The sequence below is a fragment of the Dipodomys spectabilis genome, unplaced genomic scaffold (assembly GCF_019054845.1).
Source record: "Dipodomys spectabilis isolate Male_0828 unplaced genomic scaffold, ASM1905484v1 ptg000115l, whole genome shotgun sequence".
NCBI classification, from domain to species: domain Eukaryota; kingdom Metazoa; phylum Chordata; class Mammalia; order Rodentia; family Heteromyidae; genus Dipodomys; species Dipodomys spectabilis.
In genome coordinates, this window is record NW_024870792.1 from 5,925,956 (window position 1) to 5,941,392 (window position 15,437).

The window sequence follows — 15,437 nt, forward strand, 5'->3', positions numbered from 1 at the left end:
ATGCACCTATCATCTCAGTAGATTGGGAAGCATGAATGAAATAGGAAGATCGTGGTGTAGATGTGGGCCCAAGCAAAAAGCAAAAGAACTAGTGTGAAAAGTCTGGAAGCATGGCTCTGTAGTAGAACGCCTGTCTAGAAAACTCTATCAAACCCAAAAATATAAAAACTTGTAATAAAAAATTTATAGGGACCCATACCACATACGTGGTTAGCTCATCCTGTAGGAAAAGCTGGACTTTGTAAAGTGAACAGCTGTTTAAAGTAGCATCTTTACTCTCATGGAAAACTGGAAATGGAGACAACCCAACTGAGTCTCTCTATCCAGTGAGCTATGGTTCAGATGAGGTGTTCATAGGCCAAACATATCCCAGGCTGGGCATGAGAGGCAAGATCTGAGCAATGGGACTGTCTTCCATTTCACCCTGGAATGCTTATCCTAAGTAAGGACCTGGTGTAGATTTCTCCTCTCTCCACTGGGCCCAGGACCAGAAGGCAGAAGACCAGTGAGAGAGTACCTAGCCATCTGGTGCTGCGCCCTCTAAGGGTGGGGGAAGAGACTGCAAGGGCTCCCTGGTCCTCCCCAGGGGCTGATGGCCATAAGGGCCTCCACCGCAGACCATACCCTGGACAACCTCTCTTTCTGACACATCTCAAGTAGCTAAAACCCAGAAAAGTCAGTTATCTACTATATAATTCACTATCTTGGAAGTCTTCTGTGAGCATTTTTTTTTGGGGGGGAGGGGGGGCCAGTCATGGGGCCTGGACTCTGGGCCTGGGAGTCCCTCAGCTCTTCACTCAAGGCTAGTGCTCTACCACTTGAGCCATAGTGCCACTTCCAGCTTTTTTCTTTTTGCTTATGTGGTGCTGAGGAATCAAACCCAGGGCCTCATGCATGCAAGGCAAGCACTCTACCACTGAGCCACCTTCCCAGCCCTGTGGGCATTTTTTATTATTTCAATCTTTTCAGCTGTTATAGATCCACTCATGGTTTCTATCATCTCATCTAGACTTAGTTTCAGGAGCTTGCATTTTTCTAGGGATATGGAAGTTCACTGAAAGTTCATCTAAGTTTCATACTTTATTGGCATACAATTTTCTTAATCAATAGTAATTCCCTCTGATTAAATCTTTGTTTTCCTCAACCAATCTATAAATTAAGGTTCATCAATTTGGCCAATAGTTTCCTTCTTTTATTTGAAAATGCTAAAAATAGCAGACTTACTGTTATATAAGTCAGTCAAAGGGTACATTTCCTTTCGGATAATGTCACCCCATTCCTCCGTCTTTCCCAGCTTTTCCTGTCCATTCCATCCACATGTTGTATAATTCATTTTCAACATAGTATCCAATGAGTACCATTGCTACATTTGGTTACCCTTTGTCCTTCCATTTCTGCGCCTCTGTTACACTACCTAAACAAACATTCCATGAATCCCTTTAACCTCTCACCATGTGATTTCTTCTGCATGTGGTATTTTCCCTCCTTTCCCTCCCCCCCCCACTATATTATGATGCATTCAGATTCTGACTAGCACTCCAGCACCATGCTATTTACTTGAAATGCCAGCCATCAGAATCATGTGTCAAATGTATCTCTTTACAAAATGCTCAGCCTTGGGGATTCTGTTATAGCAACAAAAATGGAGTAGGACAAATCTCATTAAATAAAATCTCAAGATCTAAAAATCTTGAAAGAAAAAAAAAGCCATGCTGGGTCTCCAAGTTTCTCATAGAGCACCTATAATGTGCTATCACACATCCACCTATCAAATGATAGATGAAGATGCTTTTTAATCCCAACACAACTCACCAAAGGTATTCTATGGATGAGAGAACTTCAGTTATTTATAGTGATAGTGAGTGGCCCTGGTTCAAACTTCTCTCAGTGTGCAAAAAGCTTGTATCTTTCCCAAAAGCCACGTTACATTTGACCAGTTTCCAAAGCAGCATTTGATGAACAAAATAGCTTCTCCTTAAGAATCAAGTTTAAAATCACTATTAAAACTTTAATGTACTTACTCTAGCCATGCACTGGTAGTTCACACCTGTAATCCTAGCTACTACCTAGGAGCCTGAGATCTGAGGATCATGGTCTGAAGCCAACCAGGGCAAGAAAGTCTGTGAAACTCTTAGCTCCAATAAACTACGCCAAAAAAGTTGTAAGTAGTGCTGTGGCTCAAGTGGTAGAGGGCTAGCCTTGAGCACAAAGAGGCTCAGGGACAATGTCCTGGACAACACAAAGACAAAAAAAAAAAAAGCAAATACCATTTTTGTACTCTAGACAGCACAAAGAGATGCACGTATAACTGGATTGGTCACAAAATTGGCCATGTGTCCTTTGAGCTCAATATCTTGTGCTCTATCTTGTGCTCATAAAGGTAAAGGACTATATATATCTGGCAGTCATTTGCTAATCAGTTCCCAGGAGGAAGAACTTCTCCCACCTCCAGAAGGAGGAAAGTTCATCTGCTTGATTGCTTACTACCACTTTGACTTGGGAGAATCATGTGACAGACAAGCACCTACCTATGACTTAAGAAAACCAAATACACTTATTCCATGTCCCATTGTTTCAGGTCACTGCTCTGATGAGTACTAGTTCTACACAGAGCAGGAATATTGGTCAGCAATTCCAGTGTTCATGTGGGTCATTCTGAGACTCTCTTGTGCCAAAGCTGACACACTCATCAATATCACAGCCAATTATTTTGAAGACTAGAAAGGCTTTCATATTAGTGGTAATAAGAACATGATCTCAGGCTGTTAAGGTGGCTCAGTGGTAGAGTGCTTGCCTCGCATGCATGAGGCCCTGGGTTCGATTCCTCAGTACCACATAAGCAGAAAGGGCCAGAAGTGGCACTGTGACTCAAGTGGTAGAGCAATAGCCTTGAATTGAAAGCTGAGGGACAGTGCCCAGGCCCAGAGTTCAGGCCCCACGACCAACAACAACCAAAAAAAAGAGCATGAACTCTAATAGTAGTACTCACCAGACACTATGCTAAAAATGAACTAAACAACTTGTGGGTGGGGATGGGAGGAGAAAACTGGGAAAGAGTAAGGGAAAGGGTGACACTGTTCAAAAAGAAATGCACTCTTTACCTGACTTATGAAACCTTAACCCCTCTGCACATCATTTTTCTAACAACATTTTTTTTTTTGGTTGTGGGACTTGAACTCTGGGTCCGGGCACTACTCCTCAGCTCTTCAGCTCACAGCTAGCGCTCTACAACAGGGCCACTTCCAGTTTCTGGTAGTTAATTGGAGATAAGAGTCTCACGACTTTCCTGCCTTGTCTGGCTTTGAACAATCATCCTCAGATCTCAATATTTATAAAACTATGCAAACACAGACTGTGCTCAGGAATCAGTCAGCTTCAGGATTTACTGCTTTCACCACCTTTATCTAGACTCTTAATGTGCTATCTCTATTCCACACAGCAAAGCCCACTCCTGGAAGCATACATGGCTGCTTTCACTGTTCATTTTATCAATTTGCTGGGAAGGGTATCTACTGTTTGTGGTAAACTGCTCCCACTACGCATAAACTATGTGAACAAGTCTGAAATGCACTCTTCCTAAGTAGAATTGGAGGTGGCATTAATGACTTCTCTCATTCCAGCTAAACCTTACTGGATGTCAATTCGCTACAGGAAAAAACAAAAACAAAAACTTTCCCCCTGCTTCCAACTCTGGAACAAGAAATTAATCTTTCATCAGATCTGGAAGATTATATACCACTACTTCTAGAAATGGGCTGATTGAAGAAACTACATTTTCAGCTATGAATTTTTTTCCAGAATATCATTACACTTAGAAAAGTTTTGAATGACTATTTTTTTCCCCCAGTACTGGGGGGTTTGAACTCAGGAATTTGCACTTAAGCACTCAACTACTCAAGTCACATTCCACGACTGTTTTGCTCTGTTTTGTTTCTTCAGATATGGCCTCCTATTTTTGCTGAGGGTTAGTCTCATACTTTACTCTCCTACCTCTGTATCTCAGGTAGCTAGGATTATGCATCACCATACCCATCTTGTTTATTTTGAGATAAGGTCTTACTAACTTTTTTGCCAGAGTAAGCCTTGAACTATGACTCTTTTATCTCAATCTTCCAGGTAAAAGCTTTTTTAAAAAAGGAAATTTTAAAAGAGAAAAAGCAAAACAAAAACAAAAACACCTCTTTGAGAACAACACTCAGCTAGATTTGAATTCTAACCCTGATCTCTGCCAACAGCCCCTCTAAGCCTATAAAAGATCCAAACCTCAGAGAAGATTGAAGCCCTGGCTGACACCTTTATTATAGCCTGGTAAGACCCTGAAGAGGATCCCAAGAGGCCAGGCCTGGACTTCTGACCCACAGCAAAGTGAAATGATAAATGTGTATTATTTTCAGCCAGTAAAGTTTTCAAAAATATTATTCTAATTTTTCAGTAATTCACTTATATTTATGTTAAATAAATATTCCCCAGAATATTTATACCTATACAGTAGAGATTATCATGTATATAAGTGAAAAGAGTTTTTGAAATTACAAATAAGTTTATGAATAACCAGAAATTTCAAATAACTTATGAATAACCGGAATTACATAACCTGTGTGTATAATCACTCTTTTCATTAGCTGCACAGTATCTCTTATTAGAGTGCATGGTTCCTAGAGGGAATCGGGGAAAACATCAACAGCAGGACCCATCCACTGCACTGGACATTGACCAAAATGAACTAAGCAACACAATGGCAGCGATGGGAGGGAGGGAACAAGTGGGAAAGAGGGAACAAGTGATGCTATGCAAACCAACGTACATATCATCCAATGTGGAAGAAATAACTGTATTGCAAAGCTCATGGAACTCATAAATGTTATAGACAATGATAGACAATTTGTCCTATGAAAGTTAGAATGTGTTTGTGACTTTAACTACGTTTCACTATCCCACAATACTGTGAAATTTGGGAAATTATGTAACCACTTAATCACAATAAACAATTTGAAAAAAAAATAAAGTGCATGGTTCCATCTCTATAAAATACTAATTCTAGTACTACTGACGTCTAAAACCTAATGACAACTTTTAACTACTTGTTCCATGAACAATTAGTTTAACATACAATCCTAAAATTGGACTAATTCACACCTCTATAACTGCATGATTCCTAACCTGACAATTCAGATAGAAAACAAACTAAATTTACTAGTGGGAACCAAAAATACTTCTTTGTCAGAGGACAAACACCTTGGTTTTTCTTTAGTTTCCAAATTTGCCCAGAGCCTTTTTGTTACCTAAATTGCAGCTTTCCTGTTCCTGAACAGAACCACAGTCCTGACCAGTCCACCCTAAAAACAGAACATGTCTGACTGGGTCTCAGCTCAGCCACTTCCTACATCACAATAAAAGTTCACATGAAACCCTGCAACCACTACATCTGGCCTGCAGGCAAAGATGGAGAGGCCAGAAGAAGGTCTGACAAAGGACAGAAAGCATTCAGAAAGGCAGGGTTCTGGAATGTCACCACCAGCATTTCCCAGCCACTGTCCCCACGCAGAGCCAAAAGGCACGTCCTGCAGCTGGTCCCAGCTTGAACTGTATGTGAGGAAGCAGAGTGTCTGAGAGTTATATTTACTCCCCATCAGCCCCAAGTTTCCCTCTATCTTATCTCATCTGACCTTCTTCTACCTCCAACTAAATAGTCCCAAGTCTGTTACTGCAAAGACCATCTGGAAGCGTCCTGGATTTGGAGACTCCTTGGGGCCACAAAGAGCTATAAATCAACACCATGCTAATTTAAGTGTGTGAGCCTGCCTCAAAGCAAAGGACAGATATTCCTGGAGCTTGCCTTTTACTCAAAGAAGAGATGTAAGGAGTATATTAGTCTAAAATAAACCTATATGCATTATAGAATACAGTAAAACATTTAATTCCTTTTGGAAGTAAGGCTTCAGCAAGACTCCTCTATAGGAGATAGACTTCAACTATGCTCTGGATCCTCTGGAAAACCTTAATTCCTGTTTTCTACCATTAGAAGCTCACATTAGAAGCAATCAAGGAAGCTTGTATTCCGGTGCACCTGCAGCCTGGAAGTTGTGATAAATACTTCCCATGGGGCACTCCCTTTATCAATGTACCAACATTAATAAAGCCACCTTATTATACATCTCCCTATGAACCAGCCAGGGGTTTATAGCAGGTGGCCTCCTCAAGATCCATTCCCTACATCTTCCTAGGATGCTGGTTGGATGTTCTGTCTCCTCACACACACAGCCCAACTGCTTTATAAAAAGCTGACTTAAATCCAATCCTAGAAATGGGCAAGCAACCTTTCTCTAAGCCACTCAGTCAATGGATTGAGGAGGGTATATGACTCGAGTGGCCTAACTACAGTGAACCTCAAGACTCTGACTTGGATAGCTAGAAGCAAAGCATAGATCTCTCCAAGACAGTGCAAGGTATGAACGCAAAGCCTGGATTGTTACAGCTGCTTTGAAACCAGGAATGAAGTGACAACCAAGGTGGCAAAGCAAACAGGCAGTAAGAAACAAAGACCTGGTGACACCAATGAGCCATAAAGTTAAAACCAATTTTCAAAGAACTACTGTGTATACCGATGAATAAGTCTTCTCTTACTGTTTAAACCAGGTTGTGCTAGGTGGTCACTACTTTCAATAAACATATCCCAACATAATCTGACAATGACTAGCTCCAAAAAAAATGTCTTCCTATCCAGAGCTCTAGGTTTAGAAAGACAACCTCACAAAGGAGTCTACCTCCAGAGTCAGCTAGCTACAGATCCAGAAGACATTAGAGCTTATGATTGTTCAGAGCTGATAATTCATATCCAAGACAAAGCAATCCCTCATGGGAGCTCCATAAAAATGCAACTAATTCCTATTTTCCAGTACATGAAAGAGAAAGAATAAGGGTAGATTGGTGGCAAGAATCTTTAGGCCTAAAGTCAGGAGCTGGTGGCTCACACCTGTAATCCTAGCTACTCAGGAGGCAGAGATCTGAGGATTGCAGTTCAAAGCCAGCAGGCCTGGGTAAGAAAGTCCATGCAATTCAATTAACCACCAGAAAACTGGAAGCAGCACTGTGGCTCAAAAAACTAGAGTATCAGCCTTGGGCAAAAACGCTCAGGCTCTAAATTCAAGCACTAAATTCAAGCCCCATGACCAAAAAAAAAAAAAAGAATTTTTAGGTCTAGAGTTTGCTCACATAGGAAATTACTCAAGCTATGGCCAACTATCCTGCTGCTCACTGGCCACGTAATAAAAGCTTGCTTCTGAATATAAAATAGACAACTCAGTATGCTTGCATGATGGGTTATCCTAGGGAATCACCTAGAATATAAAACAAACCTACAAGATAAAAAACACAGTTTGTTTTTTTTAAATACATATTCATTTCCCGAAATAGTGAAAAACTAGAAAGTAAAATGTGACATGTCATATTACCTTAGACTTGGGTATCAAGCTAAACAATTTTATAGCAATATGTGGGATGGGGGAAAGCAAAGTAAGAGTATTACTATCAGGGTAAGAGCCAGAAACTGGTTTCCTAAGGGTAAGATATATGGAACTTGGGGGGCTGGAAAGTATGGTAATCAAATTTATCATGCAGTATTTTTTAATTACAAAAGCAATATACAAGGAGGCTGCAATGCTTGGTAGGAAATGTATGCATTATCCTGCCCATGTAATTGTAACCCCTCTGTACAGTATGTTCTCAAATAAAATGAAATAAAATTTAAAAAAAAAAAAAAAGAAAACAAAAAAAAAAAAAAAAGCAATATACACTAAGTCCTACAATATAGAGGTCCAGAAGAGTAATCCTGCCCTTTTCTCCATATCCCTTCCCAATCCATCATGGTGCTCAAAGTTAACAAGCCTGTCTCCATGTATACACAAATACACTAAAACTTAGGGAGGAACACATTCATAAGACCACCCCCACTTTAAAAAAAAAATAGGATCATACTATTTAAATTACTCTATAATCTGCTTTTTTTTAACTTATAATAGAGAATGAGTTGCCCTTCAATATGCCATGTTTTCACATTACAATGGAAATAGGTAGCCTACAAATATCATGAAAAACATCAATTGATCTCAGTAACTGGAAGCTATCGTCAATTTTCTGCTTTTGTGTTGTAAGCAGAAAAGGCATTCCAAAAATAGTTTCAAAAATAAAATTATGTAGGATTGAAACCCAGACATTTTGTCTGCTAAAGACTCATGAATGTTAGCAGTTGGCATTTTGTTAAAAGGGGGATTGTTTCTTTTTTTTATGCCACAACAAATCAGGTATTCAAATGTATGTAATGTTCTACTGCATTCTATTTTCAATTCATCTAAAAGTGAACTGTGCTACTTAGAGCCAAAAAGAAAAATGATCAGCAACATTACTTCCAACATAACTGATTCCTCCTATCTCCATCTCAGAGAGCAATGTTTAAAGGCTGTCTTTTGTTTGTTATCAGACCATAATTTCAATTAAAGCTGCAGAACCATCAGACTCTCCCACCTGAGAGCAAAACTGCTACCCTAGGAGAGAAAGTAATACCAGGCCTCACTGCCAAGCCAAACAATGATGCTTCCCTGCTCCACAGCAGCATTTGATGCCTTTTCCATTTGGATCAGCATTTTTAAACAACCTCTAAACTGAAACTACACCTCTGCTTAGTCTCCAGTTATCAAATTAATATCCCAAAAGAAGGACTCATCACGTCTGATGATTGCTATCAACCTAAACCTACCTCCAACAAATACCTACCAGGATGTAAAGTTAGATTTCCAAAGGGTAACTACTCTTTCATGAAGAATTACCCTCAAGTGATCTTTGAATTATGTTTGATCTTATGGTCTGAATGTAAGTATCCCTCCAAAACTGAGACCTAACAGATCTAATCACAAATGTGATTGGTTGTTTAGGTGGGGCCATAGGAAGGTGATCAGGTCATGAGGCAGAGGGCCAAAAATGGGCCCCACAGGACTACCCTTCCACCTTATAAGGACACAGAGAAAGGGTACTTTCTAGAACTAGAAAGCAAATCTTTGACAGATACTGCATCTACCAGTTCTATCACCTTAGACTTCCTAGAACTGGGAGAAATAAATTCCTGTTCTGTAGAAGTTATATAATTTATGGTATTTTGTTACAGCAGCACAAGCAGACTAAGACATTTTGCTACATAGGAAGGAAAGTTATATGCGTCAAAAAAATAATACAGATTATAATTGTTGCACATAATTTTAATGTATTAGTCCCATAAAAGTTAGTTGTTCCTATCTGTATTACTTTACTATATTTCATTAAAGAATAATAATAATCCAGTTTTCCCTGTGCATAAATGGACATGCAAGAAAGAGGGAAAGAAAGCTCATAAGCAAGGCAACATCTATCAAAACTACTTATATCAAATCTATCCTGTTTCCTTCTCAGCTCCTAGCTCAGGAAATCAATACCCCATTTCCTTGGTGTAATTAACAATTCACCATTCCCTCCAAAAATGCAAGTGCTGTGCTTTATATAAATCCTGAAAAGATGTAGAGCATTTTTTTCTTTGTACTGCTACTGGCTCTATCTCTTGAGCCACACCCCTGCTTTTGCCTTTTGGTGGGTAATTGGAGGTAAGTCTTACAGACTTTTCTGCTCAGAACCTCAGTCCTCAGATCTACGCCTCCTGAGTAGCTATAACTATAGGCATGAGCCATTTGCACCTGGCTCAAAAATATATTTTTTAATCATATTGTACATACATTTAGAAAAGTTGCTTGAGGGCCACTGTGAGATCTTTTCTAATACATTTTTACAACAGAGTTTTCTACTATTATATATTTATACAGCTACATTTTGTACATGACATCATACTTTTTGCACATGACTCTACCCAAATTTCCAAGAACCAAGCACATATTCTTTAGTAGTAATTTATTATCAGTCCCTACAACCAACAAATGCTAAGAATGCTCATGTCTTTTTTGATAGTTCACTGCCTTGTATCTTAACCAATAACTTCAACGTGGACGGACTTTGCTAATCTTCTGAAGGCATCCAAGAAGATGTCTATGGGATTTCAAAACTTTTGAACTGAAGTACCACACTTGCTTTATGTTCAGGAAGGGGAGTGGAATTTGAACTCAGAGCCTTGAATTTGGTCTATCACTTGAATCACACCTCTTTCCTTTGCATTTGCTTTAGAATGGCCCCAGTCCTCACTAGACTACTATGCACACAGCTAATATTCTCTGAACAACATTGTGAAAGATGCACTTGACTCCTGTCAATATTATTCCTATGCCAAATCAGCAAACAAACAGTCACAATTTTCTGAGAACATAAACAAATACTTCCAGACTGTAAGGAACAGAGAGGAGTTTAAGTCAACTTTCCGGCAGGGCACCAGTGGCTTACACCTACTTAGGAGACTGAGAACTGAGAATCATGGTTCCAGGCCAGCCCAGACAGTTAAGGCGATGAGACTCTTATCTCCAATAAACCACTCAGAAAACTGGAAGTGGTGCTGTGGCTCAAGTGGTAGAGTGCTAGCCTTGATTGAGCTGAAGAACTGAGGGACAGCGCCCAGGCCCAGAGTTCAAGCCCCATGACCAACAAAAAAATAAATAAAAGTCAACTTTCCACCATGAAATACAAAGCTGACCCACCGCAGGTGATGCTCAGGAATACTCACATAGATTTCATTGTGGTCAAAGCGTTTCTTGAGGTTGTTGATGAAGGTCTCCTCATTGAGAGGCTCTAAAAGAACCATATCCCCAACTCCAATCATATTGTCTAGAAGTGATGTTTTCACCTCCATTTTTGCCATGGTCTCCAGCTAAGAAGAAAGAAAGAAGACAAAGAAAATGAGAAAAAATAATTTCAGATGGCTTCTTGGCATGTCTAGTGAACTTACCTTCACCTGCCTCACAAAATATAATCACCTCCCTACCTACAAGCTACGTCAGAAGCTACTGACTACTGAAGTTGCCCTATTTGCCAACCTGCTGCCAAAAACAAACTCCTACTAGTCTTATTCCAGGCAAAGTCCAACCACAGCCAAAATTGAACCACCTCTCCATTCTCTTCTCCCTGGCAGACTACCCCAAGAACGAACCACTCAAAAGCCATGGTCTCCATTTTACTCTTTAATACCATTTCCTCTCCCCAGCTTAGTTTGCAAAATTCTAGTACAACAACACAGACCATCCTTTCTCCCTGGTTTCCACTGTCATAGTGAACTCACTCAACCTGCTTCTCCAAGATGACATCTTCCATCATTCTGTGATGAAACTCACAATGCTTTTTCCCCAGAAATAATGTTTAAAAAAAAAATGCTGCTTGCTAACATTTGCTGGTCACTTGTCAGCCAGTGTATACTTCACATGCCTTTAACTACCTGAACCCCCTCAATAAGTCTATAAAGTAAGTTTTATTATCTCCATTTTATAATAAGAAAATTGAACTTGTAGGATTGCTTACAAATGTTTTGCACATGGTACTAAAGGACTCTACCACTTATAATATTATATTCGGGAGGAGATTTCATTCCAGACTCCAAGTGCTTACAAAGAATAAAACACAACCCGTTGGTAATGATACATAGAAGTAGTCTACATAGAGCTGGGAAGGTGGTGGCTCAGTGGTAGAGTGCTTGCCTTGTGTGCATGAAGCCCTGGGTTCAAATCCTCAGCACCACATAAGCAGAAAAAGGAGGAAGTGGCGCTGTGGCTCAAGTGATAGAGTGCTCGCCTTGAGCTGAAGAGCTGAGTGACAGTGTCCAGGCCCAGAGTTCAGGCCCCACCACCAACAAAAAAACAAAACAAAACAAAAAGAAGTAGTCTACATAATGTAAACTTTTGAGAATAACCTCCATATTCTTAATTCTCATTCTAACAGACTTACCACCACAGAAGCAAAATCAACAACATATAATGACTAAACCAGAAACAGAAGCACACTAAGCATTCTGCCGTCTCTATTGATGTGAAGGGCACTACCCAAGAGAGGGAAACTAAGTCCTCTGGGATCTGCCTTACCAGTCTCTGATTGGGAACCAAACAGGTAAGGGTAGGAGGTATATCCCATCTGGGAATGGAACAGAAGCCAGGGAGACAAAGAGTGGATGCCAACATCCATGGAAAGACATTCCCAGGAACAGAACTGTGAGTGCCCAACTTTTGTCACAATACATTAATATCCAAATCAACTTCAACTTGTCAGACATAGGTAATGCCAAAAGCACTCTTAGTTGTAATACATTACATATAATTTGGCAGATGAGGAAAGACAGCTTAGGGATTTAGAGGCAAGTCAACCTGAGAACAGTTTCAAAAATAACTATCTCAAAGCAGTAAATTAAATTAAGCAAAGTGGTTGAATGAGAACTCTGCCCTGGGTGGATTGCTGCACAGAGCCAATATATTTATAGAAACAGCTGCAGAAACACAATGAGGCTCTGCTGCAGGTAACAATAATTAAGCTGCCAGTAACTCAACCTTCTTCACCATCTTTTAAATCCAACTTCCAAGAAAGTTGGTAAGGGCTCTAGTTTTCATACATCTAACTTTATAATGTGAAAGGGGTAAAGGGCAAAATAAACTGATAAAAAAGTAAAAAAAAAAAAAAAGTACATTGAAAATACAGTTTCTACAAGCCAAAACCTAACAAGAAAGCAAGCCAAACTGAAAAATATTATCAAGATGCATTTAGTCATTGGAGTTTTGTTTTCTGTCTTTTTAGCAAGTATGTATTTGGGGAAGGACACAATGACTGCTTCCCCCATTGGCAATATACAACAGAATGAAGAAGTGGGGGGAACGGGGCTTCTTCATCTTTCTACACATGTACTGTGAGCACCATCTTCACCTCAATTTAGTTCACAATGACATCTCAATGAAATTAATTGCTATGTTTGCATCACCAAAAGAAAATGAATTTTTTTGAAAGAACTATGAAGACCATGGGAACAAATTTCACCAGAAGACTTCACATCAGGCTACAGAGGGCACTAAATGAGATCACACATGAAGCACTAAGAACATTTTTTTGCCTGACAGACATATCACATATCAAACCAAGAATGTACATATGTATAATATAAACACACACATATATGCACATATACAAATAAATACATATACACATTCTATTTCTTAATGGCTCCCAGGGGAATCCATGTTGTAGGGAGGAGACTTTAGCCAGTGTTCCAGGATCTGGCATGTGGTCTTTACCCCCTAAGTCACTCAACACACATGTCCAGCCATCTGCCAGCCCACTGCAACTGACTCAAAACTGGGTATGTGACTGAGCCTGACTCTCTGGCTTGGGGTATTAGGACAAAACCTCTGGATTGTGTGACTTGCAGACATGATGCTTGGAATGGCTGCAGGCATCTCTGCTTTTGGGAGGGAAACTGGTCCAGGAGGAGTACAACATAGGGAGGAGACCAGAAGGGGAAATCACCCGGAATGATATGGTAAGAAGTCCTAGTGACATCACAAACCTCTGGATCAAATAGCACTTAAGCCTCAAGTTTTCAGTGATGTAAGCCAATTCGTTCTCTTTATTGTTGAGGTTGATTGAGTTGGATTTTCTATTATTTACAATAGAAAGTATCCTACCTAGTAAAAGAAACCATCAGTACCAGAGGAACTCTGTAATGCTATCCTGAACTAGCTGAGTGAACTCAAGGAATAGAGGGCATAGAGATCTCTTATGAACTTCCAAGGCGATCCATTGTCTTTGGTACCGAACAGTGGAACCACTAAGCCATGGCCTTAGGACTTGGACCTTGTGCCTGCAACATTACAGACACATCCACAATCTCTCACTGACATGAAATGGAGTCTGTGCCCCAAACATAGTACTACATCATAGACAGACTTTCATTATTATTATGAAGAACCTCATTTTTTCCTCCCTAAATTGACTCAAACAACCTACAAAGCACAAAAGTAGGGGGAGCTTTCAATATGCCACAGGACTGCTGAAGCAGAACCCCTCTCTTTCAGGCTGCTGCCTTATACCAGACACCAGCCCACTTCCTGCTGCCAGGTGACCCCATGGCTGTACAAGTTACTTCTTAGCCACTGGCTCACCCTAGAAAAATAAAGTATATGATTGCAACTGATCCTTTCCTCACTTACTCTAATCTCAAGGACTTCCAAAAGCACTGTCTATATTTAATGTAATAATTGACTTATTAGAAACTTTTGTGGTATAAGAATACCATTTAAATGTCAGAGAATAATTTCAAAATTCAGAAGAGAATACAATATAACACTCAATAGCATCTGAAAGGGCCACCTATGACCTAACATTATATTTTTAATTTTGTTAATTATCTTTAAGTAGTTGTACAAAGAAGATGCCATACAACAAAGCAGTTTATGAATACATGCATTTTGATCAGTGTCACCCCTTTCACATTATAACCCCAATACGACCCACCTCTTCCCTTATTTTTCTTAGTTCTGTGGTATATACAATGAACTCTTGACTACATTCTCCTCCCCTTCCCCCTTCATTATCTTACCCTCTCCCCTTAACAGCTCCTCTCTTGGATATACCCATTTCCTGGTGTTGATTTTGTTGGACTTTGACTTGTCTTTCTAAAAGATTATATATACTATTTGAGCTCTCCATAGTCTATTATACTTCAGATAATTCAGTGTGTTTATTTATAGGTTTATAAATCTAACAAACCTACCCAGTCACTAACCTAAAATTACAAGCTACCTAACATGTTTCTGTCACTAGGAATGCCAAGACCAACATTTCTCAAACTGTTACTTCTCTCCCCTTCCCTCACCACCACCCTCACACACAGGGACAAAAGAGCACATCCTCAGAAAGCACAGGACTATTCCATTATTCAATATCAAAACCATAATGCTGGGAAGTTATTCCAAATCCAGTTAACAGAAGATGGAAGATAAGCAGAAATAAGGCTCATCTTACACTCTCACTGAATCAAAGTTCTCAGAGCACCTTAGTAAGACACAAATGAATATTTTAAACTGAAACATCTAGTCTGCCAAATTTGAAAGAACCTTAACAAATCTGGGTTTTCGATGATTAACAAGAATCATCACTAGTGTTACTTTAAATTTAAACCACTTTCAGAGCAAAATCAAAAAGTTACTTGTAGGAAAACTTAATGAAAGAAATGATGTATTGCTTGGTCACTCTACATAAGTACATTTAGAACATATCTATTTTAATGTCATTAGCAATCTACATCAGAAGCAGTAGCAACAAGACTTCTTAGCACAGTAACAATTGTTCTCTTCTCATTAACCTCTTTCTATAGTGGTCAAGTATGCATGCTAACACCTTTTCTAGAAAATTAGCTTGCTAATGTCAAGAGTCATGCCTTATTCACTTTTATTTCCCCAAAAGCACAGGGCATAGCCTTATGTACATGACAGGCATTGAGTGAA

At 39.5% G+C, this 15,437-nt stretch overlaps 1 protein-coding gene across 5 annotated transcripts in view; it reads right to left on the reverse strand.

Annotated features, from left to right (window-relative positions):
- The window catches only part of Myo1b (myosin IB), a 173,453-nt gene that overhangs the window by 132,587 nt on the left and 25,429 nt on the right, over positions 1-15,437 (reverse strand). For 3 of the 5 annotated variants that reach the window (XM_042688266.1, XM_042688270.1, XM_042688269.1), the window contains exon 2: positions 10,688-10,831. In XM_042688266.1, coding sequence (XP_042544200.1) covers positions 10,688-10,822 — 135 coding nt within the window. In that variant the 5' untranslated portion in view covers positions 10,823-10,831. Of the gene's footprint in view, positions 1-10,687; positions 10,832-14,036; positions 14,045-15,437 lie in introns of those variants that run through there. The other 2 variants (XM_042688268.1, XM_042688267.1) reach the window with 2 other exon arrangements.